General features: G+C 36.5%; 2 protein-coding genes across 3 annotated transcripts; one reads left to right on the top strand and one right to left on the bottom strand.

Annotated features, from left to right (window-relative positions):
- Positions 1-458: 458 nt before the first annotated feature.
- Positions 459-14,384, bottom strand: dzank1 (double zinc ribbon and ankyrin repeat domains 1). 2 transcript variants are annotated; one of them, XM_058760856.1, is made up of 21 exons: positions 14,214-14,384; positions 13,964-14,088; positions 13,736-13,886; positions 11,202-11,304; positions 11,046-11,112; positions 10,861-10,964; positions 10,647-10,732; positions 10,229-10,346; positions 10,017-10,130; positions 9,834-9,926; positions 9,617-9,739; positions 7,512-7,667; positions 7,210-7,432; positions 7,025-7,128; positions 6,351-6,413; positions 6,156-6,246; positions 4,441-4,526; positions 4,268-4,351; positions 1,514-1,641; positions 1,356-1,430; positions 459-1,283 (listed from the first exon to the last, which is right to left on the bottom strand). In XM_058760856.1, exons 2-21 carry the CDS (start codon positions 14,070-14,072, stop codon positions 1,112-1,114), a joined length of 2,250 nt encoding a protein of 749 aa, XP_058616839.1. In that variant the 5' UTR covers positions 14,073-14,088; positions 14,214-14,384; the 3' UTR covers positions 459-1,111. The 2 variants fall into 2 exon arrangements, with proteins under 2 accessions (XP_058616839.1, XP_058616838.1); XM_058760855.1 differs by having other exon boundaries at positions 6,351-6,434; positions 14,214-14,383.
- Positions 14,385-15,182: 798 nt separating this feature from the next.
- On the top strand, positions 15,183-19,685 carry polr3f (polymerase (RNA) III (DNA directed) polypeptide F). Its single transcript, XM_058760830.1, has 9 exons — positions 15,183-15,605; positions 16,166-16,283; positions 16,372-16,439; positions 16,780-16,847; positions 16,962-17,074; positions 17,147-17,290; positions 17,374-17,481; positions 18,121-18,312; positions 18,501-19,685. The coding sequence occupies exons 1-9, from the start codon at positions 15,550-15,552 to the stop codon at positions 18,576-18,578; spliced, it is 945 nt and encodes a 314-aa protein (XP_058616813.1). The 5' UTR covers positions 15,183-15,549; the 3' UTR covers positions 18,579-19,685.
- Positions 19,686-20,594: the final 909 nt, after the last annotated feature.

The following is a 20,594-nucleotide window of genomic DNA, read 5'->3' as shown; positions in this document are numbered from 1 at the left end:
TGTTTGGTCACGCAAAGAGCACAACAACAGAACACAACTATTATCATGCTTTAAGAGCAGCAACAACAGGAGACTCTGTACCTGTACGTCCAAAGAAGCAGAAATGGTCTGAAGGCGTGATGTCAAATGATTAATCGCATCGAAAAGAAACATTTTTGTTTACATGATATATGTGTGTGTACTGTGTATATTTATTATGTATAAATAAATACACACACATACAGCATATATTTTGAAAATATGCACATGTATTTCCATATATTTATACCGTATATATATATATATATATATATATATATATATATAAACAATTTATATTATAAATATATTTAATATATAAACATAACACATTTTTCTTAAATGTATACATGCTTGTGTTTATTTATATATACATAATAAATAGACACAGTACACACACATATATCATGTAAACAAAAACTTTTCTTTTCGATGCGATTAATCGTTTGACAGCACTAGTCTGAAGACAGAAAGACCGACAGACAAAACATGTGCGTAAACATGAAATTGGAAAGATTTGATGACAGCGAAAATCCTGAGTAGTGATTCCCAAGTTGCTTTTTTTTCTTGGACAGGTCAGGGAATTAATTATTGCGTATACCGCTCTCTAAAACTCACTGTTATTGGTATAATTTACATAAAACTCAAAGTTGATCAGAAAACTTTTGCGGACAAAATCCATTAATTTCAATAGGAATCGATTTTGCGTGGAATATTTCGGGTTTTAAGTTGTTTATGCAATTTTGCCTTGTTGACCAAACAAAAACTGCTTGATTTGAAGGTGACTTCTGCTGTAGATTTTACCTCTCGCAAATCTGAGTTTATATCTCAATTCCAAGTTTAATATAAGGTACTGTCTTACAATTCATTGTTTTTAATTGCAAGAAAAAAAGTCAGAAATTGCAATTTCTTTTTGCTTCCATAATGCATTTTAAATGTTCAAGTAAATACAAATTACATAATTTCTTGTACAATATTTCTTGTACACAGTAACAATGAGGAAATCACGCTTTTACTCAGTTAACTCACTGTAATCAATCATTTTGCTTGAATATGTCAGTTGAGATTTGGTTTGGTTAAGATGTGGATTGTTTTAAGAGAACGTATCCAGTCCAGATGGGCTCCTGGCCTTGGTGTGGCGCTGTAGCAGATCCTGTCCCATGTGAGCTGCCATCTGAGAGACCACAGAACTGCTCCCGGCGGCCACGGCAATATCATACGCCGTCTGTCCACAATTATTCTGCTTTCTGATACTTGCATTACACCTTCACAAGATTGAGATATTTTTTAAAACATGCCATTGTAACTTTATCACCATTAACGTTAGTGAAACTCACCCCAGGAGTATCTCAACGCTCCTCAGACCTTCGTTTCCCAGTGCTGCAGCCTCATGCAGCGCCGTGTTATTCAACCTGTGGCCATCACAGATGATTAAAAGTATTAATTTGGCTCAGATTATTACTAGGCATATCAAAAGGAACTTGTTTCAACTCACGGTCCAGATGCATGGTTAACATCAGCTTCTCTCTGCACCAGCACAGGAATAACATCATGATGCCCGTTTAACACTGCAGCAACCAGAGCGGGACGTCCATCACTTCCCAAACATGCTGGGTCAGCACCCTGCAGAGATATGCCATCATTTTAAACACACCTTCTATAAATATATACAGCTACACAAAAGATCCCAAGTAAATTTAAAAGAGTGGTCACATTAGCGAAATTCTGGCAAAATTTCACAGTTAAAGGGACCCACAAATGAAAATTTTGTAATGAATGATGCAATTATATAGCGCTTTATTGTGTATTGCTGTACACCCAAAGCACTTTACAATCATGTGGGAGGTCCCTTCTCAACCACCACCAGTGTGCAGCATCCACTTGGATGATGCAACGGCAGCCACAGGACAACGGCACCAGTCCGCTCACCACACACCAGCTACAGGTGGAGAGGTTACACCCCTACTCTTTACGATGAGTGTCATGGGATTTTTAATGACCACAGAGTGTCAGGACCTCGGTTTAACGTCTCATCCGAAAGACCGTGCTCTTTTGACAGTATAGTGTCCCCGTCACTATACTGGGGCGTTAGGACCCACACAGACCACAGGGTGAGCACCCCCTGCTGGCCTCACTAACACCTCTTCCAACAGCAACCTAGTTTTCCCAGGAGGTCTCCCATCCAGGTACTGACCAGGCTCAGCCCTGCTTAGCTTCCATGGGCAACCGGTCTTGGGCTGCAGAGTGATATGGCTGTGGTGAACAAATGTAATGAATTTCTCACCCTCATGTCGTTCCAAACCCGTAAGACCTTCATTCATCTTCGAAACACAAATTAAGATATTTTTGATGAAATCTGAGAGCTTTCTGTCCCTGCAAATACAGCAAATGAGCTACCTCGTTCAAGGTCTTAAAATTACAGTTGAACCACTGATGTCACATGGACTATTTTAACGATGTCCTTATTACCTTTCTGGGCCTTGAACGCGTCAGTTGTGTTCCTGTCTATGCAGGGTCAGAAAACTCTCAGATTTCATAAAAAATATCTTAATTTGTGTTCTAAAGATGAATGAAGGTCTTAAAGGTTTTCATTTTTGGGTGAACTATTCCTTTTAAAACGTCTAGCGATGTACGAAGCAATCTGTTTCAACATGGAAAAGACCTGCGTGATCAACTTTAACTTGTTGTGAAATCTGTATGCAAAATCTTTTGCAAAATCATGTGATTGTGATGACAAAAAATTGGACAAGAACACTAAAAATGCACCTTTAAGGGCCCCGATTTTGCTTATTTACAGGTTCATAATTTTGTTCAGTGGTCTACTAGAATGTTTACATGATTTAATGTTCAAAACACGTTATTTTGTTGTACAATTTACATTGTCGCAGCACCTGTTTTCACTTTCTCTCTGAACGCTCCATTTTATGATTGAAACGTAATGCCCTTTACAATAACCGGTGAATATCAGCTTAGAAGGCTTCTCAAGTACCTGTAAATACTAGCTAAATTCTAGCATCAGTTTTACCGCCTTGGCAAGCATGACATGGATAGATTATCTAATTTTTGAGTGAACTTTGTGTTTTGTAACTTTGCAGATTGATTACATGCAAATACAGCTACAGGAAAGCTGTATTTGAGCTACAGCTTTCCTGTAGCTCAAATAGTAGAGCATGGCGCTAGCAACATCAAGATCATGGGTTCGATTCCCAAGGAAAGCAAGAGCTGATAAAATGTAGAAACTGTAACTTGAATGCAATGTAAGTTTCTTTGGATAAAAGCGTCTGCTAAATGCATAAATGTAAATGTAAACATAAATGCAGAAACCTATATTACACACTAAAAAAGATATAGACCGAAAAAACATAAAAGGTCCCCTTTAAAGGGGTCATCGTATGCCCATTTTCCAGTTGATATGATTCTTTAGGGTCTCAATGAAAAGTCTATAACATACTTTGGTTAAAATTTCTCAATGGTAGTGTAAAAAACACCTTTTTTACCCTGTCAAAAACAATTCTGTTTTCAGCAAGCCGTTTTAAGTCCATGTTGCTTTAAATGCTAATGAGCTCTGCTGACCCTGCCCCTCTCTTCCATGGAGTGACGAGCAGACTGTAAACTTCAGCCGCGAAACTGGCTAACTATTATTAGGAAAGGCGATTTGCAAAAAAAAAACCTTATACTCACTTCTTCTGTAGGTGATGCTGGATCACGAATGATTTGCACGAACATAGACGCATTTAGGCAGATCGGGGATTGGAGCATTCCCTTCAAAGCGAAAGTAACATTAATCCTCTGCGTCTTCAGCAGCTCAGATGTCGGGAGTAAATGACGACTGCTATATTCATTACTACATCCAACAACAAAACACCTCAGTCGCTTAATCGGAGACATTCTTGTCTTCCCCTGCACCGGAGTCGACACAATGGCAGTCGGACTGTTTACAGCTCACTCAGTTCACTCAGGGCGGGTCTAAGGTAAGATGGTCCTGTCAATCAACTATTGTGGGAGCGGTCTGTGCAGAACTACGTCATTCTGACAGGGCTCTCAAAACAGCCTGATTTGAGAAAGGGGATTTTAAAATAGGGATTTAAAACAAAAAACACACCAGGTGGATTTTTATCATTATAGGATGGATGTGTACACACACTTCCAACACACATATTCAAACAACTTGTAAAGTGAATTTTGCATCCGATGACCCCTTTAAGTCGCTGTGGAGTTTTTGGAGCTGTGATAGGTTCTTTAGCCTCACCTCATCCAATAGCTGCTGCACTGCTGAGATCTGGCCCCGCCCCACAGGCCCCACCTCCTTAAGAAGCAGACTGTCTTTAGACTCCTGAGAAAGATATTAACATTCCTGTTGTAATGTTTCTTTGTCTAACAAACAAAAAGGGTTATGTCAGTGTATGTGTGTGTGATACTGACCGGCTGCTTTTCTGTGGCGTCTGAGCTCCAGATCTTTTTCTGCTTCTTTCTTTTAGCTGACGATCCTGCTGTATTAATGTTACTATCTGTGCAACATATGACAAAATAGTCATAAACATCACTTTGATCATTTAGCATTATTAAATAAACAACAAATGTATTAATTGAAGTAAAGAGAAATAAATTAATGGTAAATTATTCATTATTAATACATATTTTGATGCTTAATTAGGGATTCAAGGGTGTAGCGCTGAAACCCTATTGTAATTGTTAGAATGGTCATGGATGAGCGATTTCTACGTAAAACTGATCGTGCAGACCAAACCGTAAGTCGTCGAGACTTGAAACTTGGAGGGATGGTAGTACTCACACCGCCTACAAAGTGACTGAGGCTCGCCCCAATCAGCCTGACGGGGGCACTACAGTGATCAAAAGTACGAAATTGCTCACAAGTCCTAAACCGTCAGTCGCAGGTTCAAGTGTCTTATGTCGCTGGAATCCTTGGCTCATGCTGGACAAAACGCATGCTTCAGATTCGATCGTGATTTACATTTTTTGCAAAACATACTTTTGCGAACTAGTCCTAGGTTTTTTGCCCGATCAGAACCAAACCAGTGCAGAAAGATTCTGTGGAGAGTGAATATCAACAATTATCATAAAAAGTTGAACTTTCGACTCACCATGGTAAAGGAATACCAAAAAGTTCAAAAGGGGGCAGGTGTCTATGGGGACATTTGCGTATCTCAATAAAACATGGCTGCCATTGGCCGATGAAATTTGAGCACCTATTAGACAAGGTTAACCGGGACCGATTGCAACGAAAATAGGTGGGCCTGTTTGACTCATGGCCCCAAATGTCTGTGAGAAATTTGAAAGAAATCGGCCACTGGGGGGTGATATCGCATTTTTTTGAGGGCGTAAACGATTGTACATTGCACGGTTTTCTGCACATACATGCAATAATCGTATCGTTTGATAGACCTCCTCGTTCCGAACAACTTTGCCTCTAGAACCACTGCTGTCAATCAAACCGTTTTTTTTTTTTTAAATGATTGAGAAGATGTGAAAAACCTACTTTTGCAAAGTAGTCCTAAAAAACCACCACAGTGCAATTCTCTGGACTCTTTAGGTCAATAATTATCAAAAACATGTTGAAATTTACCCTTTGGGAAGCTATAACAGGGTCCTTTGGAAAAGGGGCCTGTCCAAATATACCCAAAAGCCTATAAAGCCTAAACGAAAACTCAAAACTTCACGTAACCCGCTGAGCACATGCGACAGGTGATTCTAAACAAGCATGCAAAGTTTCAGGGAGATCAGACCACAGCTGGCAATATAACAGTCATAAATGTTACAAAAACATCATATTTCTATGGTGAATCACCTGGATTTGACAAAAATGCTTTTCTAATAATTGATTTAGGTAATTACAGGCTTGCTAAATAATATGTAATGTCTTTTTGTGCTTAAATACCTAAAGCGTTTGAACCCCGGTAATCGCTGCTTGCAGCTATATTATTTTATTACTATTGTAAATTATAATTATTAATTTAAAATATTACTATTTTTTTAATAAAAACATTATATAAGTAAAAAAAAAAATTATTTAACCAGTCAACAGTCCCCAAAAGGAATAAGGCCGAATAAACCTATTAAATTAGAAGCAGTCAATGGAAAAACCCCATCATGACAGCAAAACAAACATGTGTCAGTACCCGGACTGGCTGAATTTCTGCCTTCTGTCACAGCACTGAGGTTCTGACTCTCTGATGCCACAGATCTGCTCTGCTGGCCGGCAGAAGACGACTGGAAGAAGACAACACGTGCATGATCTCACAGACTGAAAAACATGCAATACTCAAGAGACTCTCTTTAGACTCGATATAAAAGCTCTCAGGAGTGTTTCTGACCCTGGATCCCTCCGGTGAGGCAGAGATGAAGTTAATGCGCAGACTGACTTCATAGCTGTCCTCCTGAATAACAGCAGATATCATCTAGAGTGCAGATTGACAAACACAAAATGTGCACGCTAATAATAACAACAACAACAACAACATTAATAATAATAATAATGGATTATAAATAAAAATCTATAATAAAAATAACATAAATAGTAAACATAAATTAATAATAATAATAGTAATGATGGAGTAAAAGTAAATGTATATAATAAAAACAATAATAGTATTTTATAAAAACTAGTGCTGTTAAACGATTAATCGCGATTAATTGCATCCAAAATAAAAAATTGTATACATAATATGTGTGTGTACTGTGTATATTTATTATGCATATATAAATACACATGCATACACCTATATATTTTGAAAAAATTATGTATATTTACATGTATATATTTATATTCATAGAAGTTATATTATATATAAATATATTACATATATAAACATGCATGTTTGTGTATTTTTATATACATAATAATTATGCACAGTACACACACATATATTATGGAAACAAAAACTTTTATTTTGGTGAGATTAATCACGATTAATCATTTGACAGCACTAATAAAAACGTATAGTGGATAGCATATATAAAAATGTACAGTGGATAGTTTTGGTCTTACTCTGCCCAGGCGAGGTTCTCCAATCAGAGCTCTAAACTCAGTATTATTCTGAGTGTAACTGCGCAGATGAGCGCAAATGTGATCCAGCTGCTTCCTCCAGTATCCTAAACCATACACACACCACATAAACATCTGTAGAAGTCATGCTAATTTATTTGGAAAAAGTATATTGTACAATAGTCTACCTCGGCCTGGACTAATGGCAGTGAGGAGGGGCTTCCTGTCACTCATCTGCTCCTGTCTGCTAAGCTCCGCCTCCCTCTGTTGGCTCTGTTTTTTCAGCTCAGTGCTAGACGGGAAAAACAGCCCCACTGTCTGCGTCTGTGCATCTGCGCACATGCGCAAACCTGCAGCTAGAGGCTCAGTTGTTGATTCAGGTGCAGGAACTGCCTGCCAGGTGGCTGAAGACTATATGAGAAAGAGCAATGATGAGGATGATATAATACTGTATGCTTTTAATGAGCGCTAAACAGGCTGTGTACTGTACCTGATCAGCTTCCTGTGTGTCCTGTCCCTGGTTTACATGTGAGGGTGTCCTGGGTGGGCCATCCAGGAAGACACCACAGCCACCGCAGTAATTAGCATAAGGATGGCTGCTAGCTCCACACTGAGAACAAGTCACAGAGCTGGATTTGTGGCCGGGCTGCAAGTATAAACACAAAATTACAAGCCATTCCAGTTTACACAAACATTGCCAACTATATGCAATGATATTTTGATTGAATCTCCATATTATAATTTACACCAAGTATACAGTTCCATAAAAACTTTCAGTGACAAAACAGTTTAAAAAGGACTTAAAGAACACATGAAACCACTTGATGATTAAGTTTATTTTCTATATTGATGCATTTCCTATTGAAACAGGAAGCTGAGGTGGTACATATCAAAAGGCTCTAGATGGTGCCTCATCAAAAATTATAGAAAATCACTGTTTATGTAGTCTTAACGTGGTCACATTTGTGTAATTCTGGCAGAATTTCAAACAAAGCAGCTTTCTGCTGAATCTGTGTGACCAACTTGAACACGTTGCGAAATCCTTCGCCCTTACGAGAGATTCTTGATTAAAAGGATTTCTAAAAAATTACATGATTTCAGCTGTGAAAATTTGATAAACAGTGGTACATTTTTTTCGCACCTTTAAGGCCTGTTCACACCAAGATGATTGGTTGGTTTAATTTTTTTTTTCAGCCCAGAACGAAAATTTGCTTGCTGAAAGTTTTACATTTGCGAGCTAATACAAAGATAGCATACTAGCATTAAGTTTGTATTTATGAGTTGGGAAGTCGTAACTACAACATCAGTTGTCACACCACTTTGGTGGTACTTTTTCTACAAAAATTTTAACTCTACTGCTTTTTCAATTATACAAAATGATGAATAAAGAATATGCACTAGATGTTTTTTTTTTAAATTCCATTTCTGATGCTGTAAATTGAATCGTTACATATTCTATCATAACTGCACAGTAGTATCATATTTCGTACATCCAACCCAGCTAGTTTTTATTAATTTCAACAAATGTATTGTAAATAGAGATGCTATATTCATTGTGTGCAACGTATTTTCTCATTGACACACCCCCAACTCGGAAACTTTAGGCTCAAAGAAAGATTTTGTGGTGCGTTCAACTCATAAATGTGATCTTTCTGACATGACTATGTATCCTGCCATTGATATGCTTAGTATGCTAACTTATAATTGCTACTCTGAAAAAGATGGTAATGAGGGGGAGGAGCATTCTCATTCTAAAATTTGCATAAGCCCCTACGAACAAGATGAGTAATCAAAACTTCTGTTCTTTTGCTTCTGGAGGATGACAGTGCTTTTTAAATGTGTTAAAAGTAAAACTCATAAAACTAGTTGAGCACACTAGCATATACATGACATTTACACCTACATCTGTAGATGACTGCTAACATATAAAGGCCAACACAAATGAACAGAAATACACTACCAGTCAAAAGTTCTCTTCTGCTCACCAATTTATTTGATCCAAAATACAGCAAAAGCAGTAATATTGTGAAATATTTTTACTATTTAAAATAACTGAAATGTAATTTATTCCTGTGATCAAAGCTAAATTTTCAGCATCATTACTCCAGACACATAATCCTTCAGAAATCATTCTAATTTAAAAAAAAAAAATTTATCATCAAAAGTGATGATAAAATGTTACAAAAAGATTTATACTTCAGATAAATGCTGTTCTTCTGAACTTTATTATTCATCAAAGAAACCTGAAAAACTCTACTCAGCTGTTTTCAACATAACAATAATAATAATAAATGTATTTTCGAACAGCAAATCAGAATATTAGAATGATTTCTGAAGGATCATGTGACACTGAAGACTGGAGTAATGATGCAAAAAATTCAGCTTTGAAATCACAAGAATAAATTACATTTTAAAATATATTCCAATAGAAAACGTTATTTTAAATAGTAAAAATATTTCAAAATTTTACAGTTTTTTTTGCTGTACTTTGGATCAAATAAATGCAGGCAGAAGAGACTTCTTTAAGATTAAAAATCACACTGTTCAAAAACTTTTGACTGGTAGTGTAGGTCTTCAAAGGTTTGGGTTTATCACCTTTGCTCCACACCAGTCGCAGAATCGAGCATCCGAGTGGTTGACTCTATTGCACTTGGAGCAGGAGACCATTTTGCCCTGTGAGCTGGGTAAAGATGCAGCTCTCTGTCCGCTCAAAACTGGCTGTGGAATGATAACACTGTTATAATAGTGTCCTATCACAATCCTAATAATGATTCGACAGACAATGCTGATTTCTTGTAGTTGGGGCTCTTACTGTGGTTTGCTGAAGCAGCTGGGATTCACAAGTGACACAGTGTGTGATATGAGCAGGGTTTCCTGTCCCACAAGAGTGACAGATAAGCTTATCCTAGAATAACATGAATATAATATACTTAATTGATCTAATAAGTACATTTAATAGACTCATAGTAGTGCTCTACTACAGATGTGAATTTACCTGTAGTCTCAGACTAGCCTGCGGCTGCAGTTGTCGAGTCAGTGGCGACTCGCACACCACACATATGGCCGTATTGAGAGGCACCATGGTTTTACAATGCACACACAGACCCATCTATAAAAAAAAAATCACAGCACATACTCATATTATTGTGAAATGATCACTGGTTATCGGATTATCACTGTATTTTATAGTAGCAGAATATGTTGTACCTGTCCTCCTTCAGTAGGGGGCAGCCTTTGACCAGGTATTGGAGACACTGGTGCTCCGCAGTGCAGACAGAATCGGGCGAAAGGATCCGAAGGGCGATGACTCAAGCACTTTGGACATCTTCAAAAAACATATTTAAATTATAAATGTATTGAGTATAAACACATATACTAGTGCTGTCAAACGATTAATCGCGATTAATCGCACCCAAAACAAAAGGTTTTGTTTACATAATATATGTGTGTATACTGTGTATATTTATTATATACATGCATGTGTGTGTATTTATATATACATCACAAATATACACAGTACACACACATATATTATGTAAACAAAAACTTTTATTTTGGGTGTGATTAATTGATAAATTAATTAATTATTAATGCGATAAATTGACAGCACTAATATATACCTCACCTAAGGAAATCCGTCTCTCTCTGGATCCGTGATATCTGAGTGCTCGTCAAGGTTTTTAAGTGGTTTTCCACATCTGTGCTCTGGTTCTGGTGGAATAGAGAAAATAAATTCAGTAAAATACAGGATGTATTTTGTTTATGGCTTGAGAAAACAGTGATCACCATCATAGTGAGGGTTGTTTGAGTGGGTTTTAATGCATGTTGTAAACCGTTACTTGCGTGTTTTGCACCATCAGCCGTGCAGATGAACCGGGGCCGAGGCGTTGTGACAGGAATCGAGGGCCTTTCAAAGCTTTGCGAGATTCACTACTGGGAATATCTGATGTAAAAGAGCGCAAAATTGGCACAAGACATTTTGTGTGTCTGGCAAATGCACACTGTCTAGAACCAAACGATTTACCTAAATTTTTTTTACTAGAGGAAATGCCAGGTCCATTTTCGCTCCCCTTCAAATTCATTAATGAATCCTGTTCAACGTAAAAGTAATATTTATAACACATATTCTTAAATACATGCAATATTATTACGTTAAAACCAGAATGGGTTTAAAACTGACCGTCAGAGTGTCACCTTCATCGCCTGTAGTCGGATCCTGCTCATCTGAAGGAGTCGGGGCCACTATGAAAACCTTGGTGACGACTGCACTCTGACGGCCATCACTGCGTTACATTACAAACGGTCTTTATTTGAGTCAATTTGTTGTACAATTTGTTGTTGGGTGTTTCTCCAACTACAGGCACTTTTTACTTTTTGAAATTTAATTACCTTTATATACTCTCTCTATTTAATTTGTCTACTAACAATACATGTACGTAGCCTACATGCATCAAATGAGAATTCTGTGATTTTGAGTATATTTTAAATTATGTATTGGGTTCAATTGGGTTCAATTTGGTTACGGAAATGATGGTGATGGAAATTACATTTTAAACTTTTTTTGGAATAAAATGGAAAAAAAAATCTCTTTTGCTTTTGCTCTTAATTTGACATTCAGAAATGTATGCATAATAAAAATACATAAAATTAAATGAAATTGTAATGACTGGAAATGATGCACAATAAAAATATTCTGTTCTCAAGTGATATTTACTATGATTTTTTTTTTGTTTGTTTCATGATTTTTCATGATTGTTTTCACCATCATGTTTCATATTTAATCTCACTGAGATAAAAAAAAAAACTTTATTAGGGGTAAAATTTTGGTTGTGGTGGAAATGACATCACAACCAATGTTCCCTCTAAGCTGCGCGCGCGCGCGGCCGCGCACTTCTTCCACCGCAGCCGCGCAGAGAAATAATGTGCCGCGCACACGCTAAAATGAGTTGGGAAAGCCATTTGATTGTACTCCAGTTAAAACGAAAGAATTGCAATGCTCAGGTAAATCGCTATAGAGCTGGTGCCGCTATAGCGTTAGAACCGGTGAATGTGGTTTACAGGTTTCATAGAAAGAGAATGGTGTGCGCCAAATGAGTCGCTGTAGAAACCGAATACTTCAATGGTTGCGGATGAAAGAGCTCAAATCGAGACTCAACGCAAACACCGTGACATGTGAAATAAACGTCCTCGTGTATTAAAGAAGAGTGGCCTGATTAAGTGCTGGAAATAGCGGATGATGGGCACAGAACGGTAACAAAGACATTTACAGTCACACACAGGTGTATTGTGCAAACTGTACTTCATAGCGATGTTTAGATAACAATATAAGAATTAACGTTTTTTTTTTTTTTTATATTTAACTTACAGATCTCGGTTTAAATGCTTCAGTTTGTTTTCTATTCTCTTCTATCAGTTTAAATGCTTAAGTTGTTTTGATATATTATATTATATTATATTATGTTCGGCCTATATTATAAACCTAATAAATAATTGACCTTGTTTTTTAATGGAGTCACTTATGTTCATCAAGGCTGTATTTATTTGATCAAAATACAGAACCAACATTTATTATAAATTAGCATATTAGAATGATTTCTGTAGGATCACGTGACACTGAAAATTCATCTTTGCTTCACAGGAATACATTATATATTAAAGTATATTAAAATAGAATTGCAATAATATTTCACAATATTATTTTGTGAAATAATATTCAGTATTTTTTATCAAATAGATACAGCCTTGATGAGCCTAAGAAACTTCTTTAAAAAAATGTACTGATCCCAAACTTTTGAACGGCAGAAAATATGTTTCTAAAAATGTTTTCTCAGATAACCTAAAATATGCATCATTTAGTTACATCAAGGGTCAAATCAAATATAAATAGCACATTAAAGTTAAAAGTTACACACTTTTTTGTGTGCGTGCTGTACAGGTTTGGTATAAAGAATGTTTTTGCTCAGGTGGCTGAAATGTCCGCCCAATAGAGAAAAGTTTTGCTCAGCAAGAAAAAAAATTAGAGGGAACATTGATCACAACTATGAAACAGTTTTGTATAAAACTTTGTATAAAAATTTCTTCACAATACAAACTGTTAAAAACTTGTTTATTTTACTCTTAATTTAAATTATAAATAGTTTTGTAACAAGTTTGATTTTTTTTTTTTATATGTTATTCACATTTTATGATTTATTTTATATTATGAATATTATTTTAGTATAAAAATCTGGGTTTGTACAGAGCCCCTAAAGCGATGTGTTGATGGTAAAAAAAATAATAATAAAAAAAAGTTTTTGAGGAAAAATTATATTTCAATATTTTTGCATTCTTCCACAAAAAAAAAAAAAAAAAAAACAGTTTCGCGAGAGAACGCAAATGTTTTGAGAGAGAATGCAAAGTTTCTCAGGGGACCTGATGTGCTGCTGTAATTGCTGCAAAGGGTGGACATACCAAATATTAAAGTTAAAAGTGGATAAAAACAGTACGACTCACTTCATCTGATATTTGTTGTGCTCAGAGCAATCATCTGAATGTTTCATGAACATTATGAAATGAAATCATGTTTTGGAGGCAAAAAAGGTCATTTTCAGATCTGTTAGGTGTATATATATATAATTTTTTTTTTTTTTTACAAAAATCAACCCCTTGGACATAACCTGTAACCGAAAAAAACACCCAGCCTATTATAAACAACACTGCATAAAATGTACATACGTGCTGACAGCCATGGCTCTCACAGACACTTTCCCCGCAGGTAAGCGGATAGGTTCAGTGTACTTCAGAGTGCTGTCACCAAAACCCGGCCTCTTCATCATCTCCGGCTTACTGCCGTCCAGCGTGTACAGGACACTCACATCAGACGAGTCTGGGACGCATGCAATATGAAACACATGAAGATCAACAAGCGAGGAGCAAGCCTGTGTCACTACCGCACTGACTCACCGGATTTGATCTCAACAGGAGTGCGAGAGTCGATTTCGTGCTTGGCTTTTCCTGGAGGCGGCATGCGAATGGGAATGATCCGAGGTGCTGCCACTGAACCTGCTGTCATCTTCGCGCTCTTGAAGCTGCAGTACAGGTGAAAAAATAGGACAAAAAACCCAGAACTACATATAGATGATTTTAATACTGATTTGTTTCATTGCATGCATTAAAAGTGAAGTGCATTAGTTTATACAAAATATGAACTTACAAACTCTACTGTCCTGAGTATTTGTGTAGATTAAAGTATCTCAAATTTTGAAACATAAAGGATATTTCCTAACACAACGCTGTATCCAACGACGCTCTAACGATACACTCAACACACAACTGGCTGCGCTATTGGCTCGTCACGTTTCCCATAGCAACTGAGCAGTACGCATGCGCAGGATAGCTGTGCGATTCCTGTACACTCGGATTTAAAGGGATAATTCATCCCAAAATTAATTTTGTCAGTGTTTTTTTACAGTCTATGGTGTTAACTCATGTTGTCTCAGACACCTATTTTCTTTAGAACACAACATGAGACGACAGGTGCTTATTTAGGCCTACATATTAAATATTTTATTGATTGCAAAAACACTGCATTATTTTCGAATATTTCATCAAATACGCTCATTTGCTAATTTGAAATATTTCTTATTATTATCATTGTTGAAAACCATTTTTGCTGATTAATATTTTTGGAAACCGTGCTACACTGCCATACAAAAGTCTATGGATTAGTAGGAAAGTAAGTAAGTAAGTAAATAAGTAAATACTTTTATTCAGTAGTGTTACATTAAATTAATCAAAAGTCAAAGGATATGTATATATATATATATATATATATGTTACAATGTTACAAATGATTTCTATTTCAAATAAATGTTGTTCTTTTGAATTTTCTGTTCATTAGAGAACCCTGAAAAACGCAATGAAAAATGGTAAAACTGTTTTCAACATTGATCATAATAAGAATATGCATTATTAAATATTAATATTAATATTGAGTACTAATTAAGTATCACCTCAAGTAAATATTTTGGGTCAGATGGGTTCAGCTGGAAAAAAAAAAAAAAAAAAAATTAACAATTATGAACAAACTGATGAGGACTAATAGGTTTCAAGAGGTGCTAAAATCACAACAATGTTTATATGCATAAGCCTTCTTCTCTTCCTCCAGTACAGTAGGTGGCGGTATGAACCTTTTGGTTGGTGCCGGTCTGTGTTGCCACGTCCGTTTTTTATAAGTGATTTCGGTTATAAACGTTGTAAATCGCGGTTGTGAGTTCTTGGAGTTGTTTTAAATGTTTTAAAATAACATTTATTTTATGAAAAAAGTGCATGTTTCCTCTTATCCAACAGAGGAAAGTCTCTGACTGTTGGCTCGTGTTTTAAATCTTCTTTATTTTGCGCGATCTGGCAACCCGGCAGCCTGCAAACTCTTCTCGCCTATCGTAAGAGCATGAGTGCAGACTGGAATTCACGTTACATTTATCTTTGAATGTGGAATTATTAATGTTGACATTGGACTTTCTCATCAAGTAATTCCTGTCTAATGAACAATGACAGAAGTTAAAGTCAAAAAAGAGTCCACGGACCCTGTAGATATCGAGAATAGGTGAGTTCAGCGAAGGTTTAACATCCTCATGCATGGCCTGTTAATAACATGACAACGTGTGGATGGATTTAGAATCAATTAAAGTTACTATCAAAGCTACTCCGTCTTTTTTGGGTATTGCGAGTATTTATAAACCGAAGTTTCCAGAAAAACTGACCCATCTCCGACCCAGTTGATGAGCATCGTGGTTATAATATGCGAATGTTTTCAGTGTTAAAAAGGCTTTGTTTTTAATTGCGTATGAGTTTATACATCAGCTTAATTATTATGTATGTATCTATAATTCTGCCCAATGTATATTTTCCTACATTCATAACTTCACGTACAAGTTCCGTAAGCGTAGTTACGTCAATTACGTCACGTGCGTTCAAATGAATTTGGTATGAATTAAATTTATTCAATGGACAATTTATTTCTCTTTGGCACTAACTGACAAAAACGGGAAGCTTTTATTTTTATCGCTGCTTCAACATAATGTAGCCATTTTACATTCTCGTGCTGCTGCAGAGAATGTTGGGAAATGTAGTTGATTTTGATCTTATATTTTTTCCTCTGTAAAGGATAAAAGAGCTGTGTCAGCAGTTTCCACATGGGATCACAGACCAGGTGATCCAGAATGACATGCCTCACGTTGAGGCGCAGCAGCGGGCCTCGGCTATCAACAGACTACTGTCTGTGGTGAGATGTTCAGCTCCAGCTAATAGTGCAAGAAACATGTGTCCCTGCTTTTATACTCATGTGTCTGATACATTATTTCTGTTCTCAGGGTCAGTTAGACTTGCTTAGAAACAGCGGTGGCCTTTTATACAGGCTTAAGGATGCTCAGTCTACAAGGTTTGTCTCTTTAAATGCATGTAAAGCATATATATATATATATATATGTATGTGTGTGTGTGTGTGTGTATGAAGAGTTCATTTGCAAAACGGATAACTCAGTTTTTAACAATTTTCAACAATCATTAAAAATTTTGTTGTCCGAAAACTTTTGACTGGTAGTGTATGTGTGCACACATATCTATGGACATGCAAATTCAGTGAATTGAGAAAAAAAAAAATATATATATATATATATATATATATATATATATATATATATATATATATATATATATATATATATATATATATATATATGAGTATTAATTAAAATGAAATACTGTTTATTTTTTGACAGTAAAGTTAAAGGCTCTGATAATCAAGAAAAACTAGTCTACCAGATCATAGAAGATGCTGGGAATAAAGGTACAATTCATTTTTATCATTTGCACAATGGTTTTCGCTTTGTTTTATTTTTCAACAAACCACTTGCTTATATCGATGAAAGCTTATTTAAATCGTGTTTTCTGATTTCTAAAGGAATTTGGAGCAGAGACATCAGATATAAGAGTAACCTTCCACTCACAGAAATCAATAAAATCCTCAAGAATCTTGAGAGTAAGAAACTCATCAAAGCAGTGAAGTCTGTTGCGGTGAGTTAATCTCCAAACGTTATATAAACCTTTAAAATGTTCAGACCTACTAAAATGTCTTTTCCCCTCCAGGCCTCAAAGAAGAAAGTCTACATGCTGTACAACCTGCAGCCGGACCGATCTGTGACAGGAGGCGCCTGGTATAGCGATCAGGATTTTGAGTCCGAGTTTGTTGAGGTTCTCAACCAACAGTGCTTTAAGTTCCTGCAAAGTAAGGTGAGATTGTGATATTTCATATCCTTCTTTATGATCTTGAAGATTTAAGACTTTGAATTTAATAGAAATGTGTGTATTTTCAGGCTGAAGCAGCGAGAGACAGTAAGCAGAGCCCTATGGTGCAAAGAAACAGCTCATTTGCCACCTCTCATGAAGTGTGGAAGTACATCTGTGAGCTTGGCATCAGCAAAGTGAGTGTGAATAATATCTATAAAGAATAGTGAAAATATGCTGAAAATGTACTCGCCCTCATCCAAGATGTAAATGAGTTTGTTTTTTCACTGGAACAGATTTGGAGAAATTTTGCATTACATCACTTGCTCACCAAATGATCCTTTGCAGTGAATGGGTGCCGTCAGAATGAAAGTCCAAACAGCTGATAAAAACATCACAAGTAATGCACACCACTCCAGTCCATCACTTCACTCTTATGGGATGGACTGTTTTACTGGGGGAAGCGTTATTATGGGATATGGACTCATATTTTAACCGGAAGCAATGGTTTAAAATGCCTTGATGGATTTGTTTCTTAAAAAACACAGCTTTTGGCTTCACGAGATGTTAATTGATGGACTGGAGTGGAGTACTTGTGATGTTTTTATCAGCTGTTTGGACTCTCATTCTGACGGCACCCATTCACTGCAGAGCATCTATTGGTGAGCAAGTGATATAATGCTGATTTTCTCCAAATCTGTTCTGATGAAGGAACAAATTTAATCTAATAAATCTTGAATGGCATAAAGATGAGTATATTTTCAGCGTTTATACTATACAAGATTTTTAAACACGAACTAAATAGATTTAATATGCTGTGGTGTTCCTGTGTGCAGGTGGATTTGTCCATGGAGGACATTGAGACCATTCTAAACACATTGATCTTTGACGGCAAAGTGGAGATGACCATAATCGCTGCTAAAGAGGGGACGGTGGGGAGTGTAGATGGACAGATGAAGCTCTACAGGGGTGTGAATCCCATAATTCAACCCACTGGCCTGGTCAAAACACCATGTGGACTGTGTCCGGTAAGCTTTTAGGACAGAAGTAGGGCTGCATGATATAAATCAATATTGGGGTATTGCTTAGGGTGATTTAGCATTGTAGATGAGTTTGTTTCTTTATCGGAACAGACCTTCAGGCTATCTTGTACCATTTTTGGGTGAGCTGTGCCTTTAATGTGCTAAGCTAACCACAGTAACTCTCTGTTCTGTAGGTGTTTGATGACTGTCATGAAGGGGGCGAGATCTCTCCATCTAACTGCGTTTACATGGCTGAGTGGCTGGATTTCTGAAAAGCCAACCGGATGTCTTTTGTTTTTCTCTGTGGAGAAAGTATTTTTCGTGCAGCGATTCGACGCAACTGAAGATATCTTTTTATTTATGTTTTGAACATTAATGGCTTTAATGACTCGATCAGAGCTACATAAAGTGAATAAGAAGCAGCTTCTATCTGGGCGTCAGTGAAATCTTGACACATAAGACTGATTTTCTTTTTCTTTTTTGTTTGTTTGTTATTGCTTCTCTTCACCTACAGACATGTCTTTAAAGATATACCTCAACCATATCAATAAATAAAGGTTTTCATATTTGTTGATAGGTAGTCTGCATATTGGACCGTGTTTGTGCACTTCTATAATTTTTGTGCACTGCATCCAATTTTTAGCAGATTGTAAATGACACATGTTTTTATAAGAATATTCTATAAATTTAAGAAATCAGCGCAGACTATTTAGGTAAAAAGACTTTGTGTCTGAAAAGTGTGGAATTTGTGATTTTAAAAAAGAAATACAGACAAAGCATCAGTATAGACTTAAACTGTGTCATTGTCATGATTGAGCAAATTTTATACATTTAAAAAATTTGAGGTTTATAATTTATGATGGCACAATTTCACATTTTAAGCAATTGTGAATTCTTTGTCAATGCATTGTGGACTACATCACACTTCAGATGTTGTTCTTATTCTTTCTCACATTTTACATACATATTAGAAAGTAACTACCGTTATGAAGTTGTAATAATTAGTAACAGTCAATTATGGAATCACTTTTGATTTCCACTCCTGCAATAGTTTATTATACATGTACTGGAGTACATTGATACACCAGTAGGTGGCGTATCTTTCATTTACTATTTAATTTTGTGTGTGTATTTGAACTACTCTTCAAATATTTGGAATTTGTAAGAAATTAATACTTTTATTTAGCAGTGGCACGTTAATTTCATCAAAACATTTTGTATTTCAAAAATGCCATCCGTTTCAACAAATGTATCATGGTTTCCACATAAAAATTAAGCAGCACACTGATACACTGGAAAAATGTATCTTCCTTTCACAGTAACTTATTTTAATCAAATAAACTAGTGCTGTCAAACGATTAATCACATCCAAAATAAAAGTTTTTATTTACATAATATATGTGTGTATACTGAGTATATTTATTATGTATACAGTGGGGCAAAAAAGTATTTAGTCAGCCACCAATTGTGCAAGTTCTCCCACTTAAAAAGATGAGAGAGGCCTGTAAGTTTCATCATAGGTATACCTCAAATCCTGCAGTGCCAGACGTGTCTCCCTGCTTAAGCCAGTACATGTCCGGCCCGTCTGAAGTTTGCTAGAGAGCATTTGGATGACCCAGAAGAGGATTGGGAGAATGTCATATGGTCAGATGAAACCAAAATAGAACTTTTTGGTAAAAACTCAACTTGTCATGTTTGGAGGAGAAAGAATGCTGAGTTGCATCCAAAGAACACCATACCTACTGTGAAGCATGGGGTGGAAACATCATGCTTTGGGGCTGTTTTTCTGCAAAGGGACCAGGACGACTGATCCGTGTAAACGAAAGAATGAATGGGGCCATGTATCGAGAGATTTTGAGTGAAAACCTCCTTCCATCAGCAAAGGCATTGAAGATGAAACGTGGCTGGGTCTTTCAGCATGACAATGGTCCCAAACACACCGCCCGGGCAACGAAGGAGTGGCTTCGTAAGAAGCATTTCAAGGTCCTGGAGTGGCCTAGCCAGTCTCCAGATCTCAACCCCATCGGAAATCTTTGGAGGGAGTTGAAAGTCCGTGTTGCCCAGCAACAGCCCCAAAACATTACTGCTCTAGAGGAGATCTGCATGGTACCAAAATACCAGCAGTGTTCAAGATACTATATCATTGCCACAAATAACCACTGGTTTATGGGATGTTTAAAAAGCTGACAATTTATTTAGATGAGCTTAAAGGTCAGAACTGTAATTTCCATATCTGATAAAGTTATGAATTTTTTAACACACTGAGTGTGAGGTTACATGATGTGCAA

This window comes from Onychostoma macrolepis, chromosome 22, assembly GCF_012432095.1.
Source record: "Onychostoma macrolepis isolate SWU-2019 chromosome 22, ASM1243209v1, whole genome shotgun sequence".
In the NCBI taxonomy this organism is placed as follows: Eukaryota; Metazoa; Chordata; class Actinopteri; order Cypriniformes; family Cyprinidae; genus Onychostoma; species Onychostoma macrolepis.
Note: the sequence above shows the minus strand (reverse complement) of the source record. Positions and strands in the feature narration are given on the sequence as shown.

What these genes read in the sequence shown, in the direction of transcription:
- polr3f (XM_058760830.1), top strand. Translation starts at nt 15,550, where the DNA reads ATGACAGAAGTTAAAGTCAAAAAAGAGTCCACGGACCCTGTAGATATC. An exon ending in CCTGTAGATATCGAGAATAG is followed by an intron (nt 15,606 to 16,165) that starts GTGAGTTCAGCG and finishes TCCTCTGTAAAG; the next exon opens with GATAAAAGAGCTGTGTCAGC. An exon ending in AAGGATGCTCAGTCTACAAG is followed by an intron (nt 16,440 to 16,779) that starts GTTTGTCTCTTT and finishes ATTTTTTGACAG; the next exon opens with TAAAGTTAAAGGCTCTGATA.
- dzank1 (XM_058760855.1), bottom strand. Translation starts at nt 14,072, where the DNA reads ATGACAGCAGGTTCAGTGGCAGCACCTCGGATCATTCCCATTCGCATG. An exon ending in GAGAACCTCGCCTGGGCAGA is followed by an intron (nt 6,435 to 7,024) that starts GTAAGACCAAAA and finishes TCTGCACTCTAG; the next exon opens with ATGATATCTGCTGTTATTCA. An exon ending in ACGCCACAGAAAAGCAGCCG is followed by an intron (nt 4,352 to 4,440) that starts GTCAGTATCACA and finishes TATCTTTCTCAG; the next exon opens with GAGTCTAAAGACAGTCTGCT.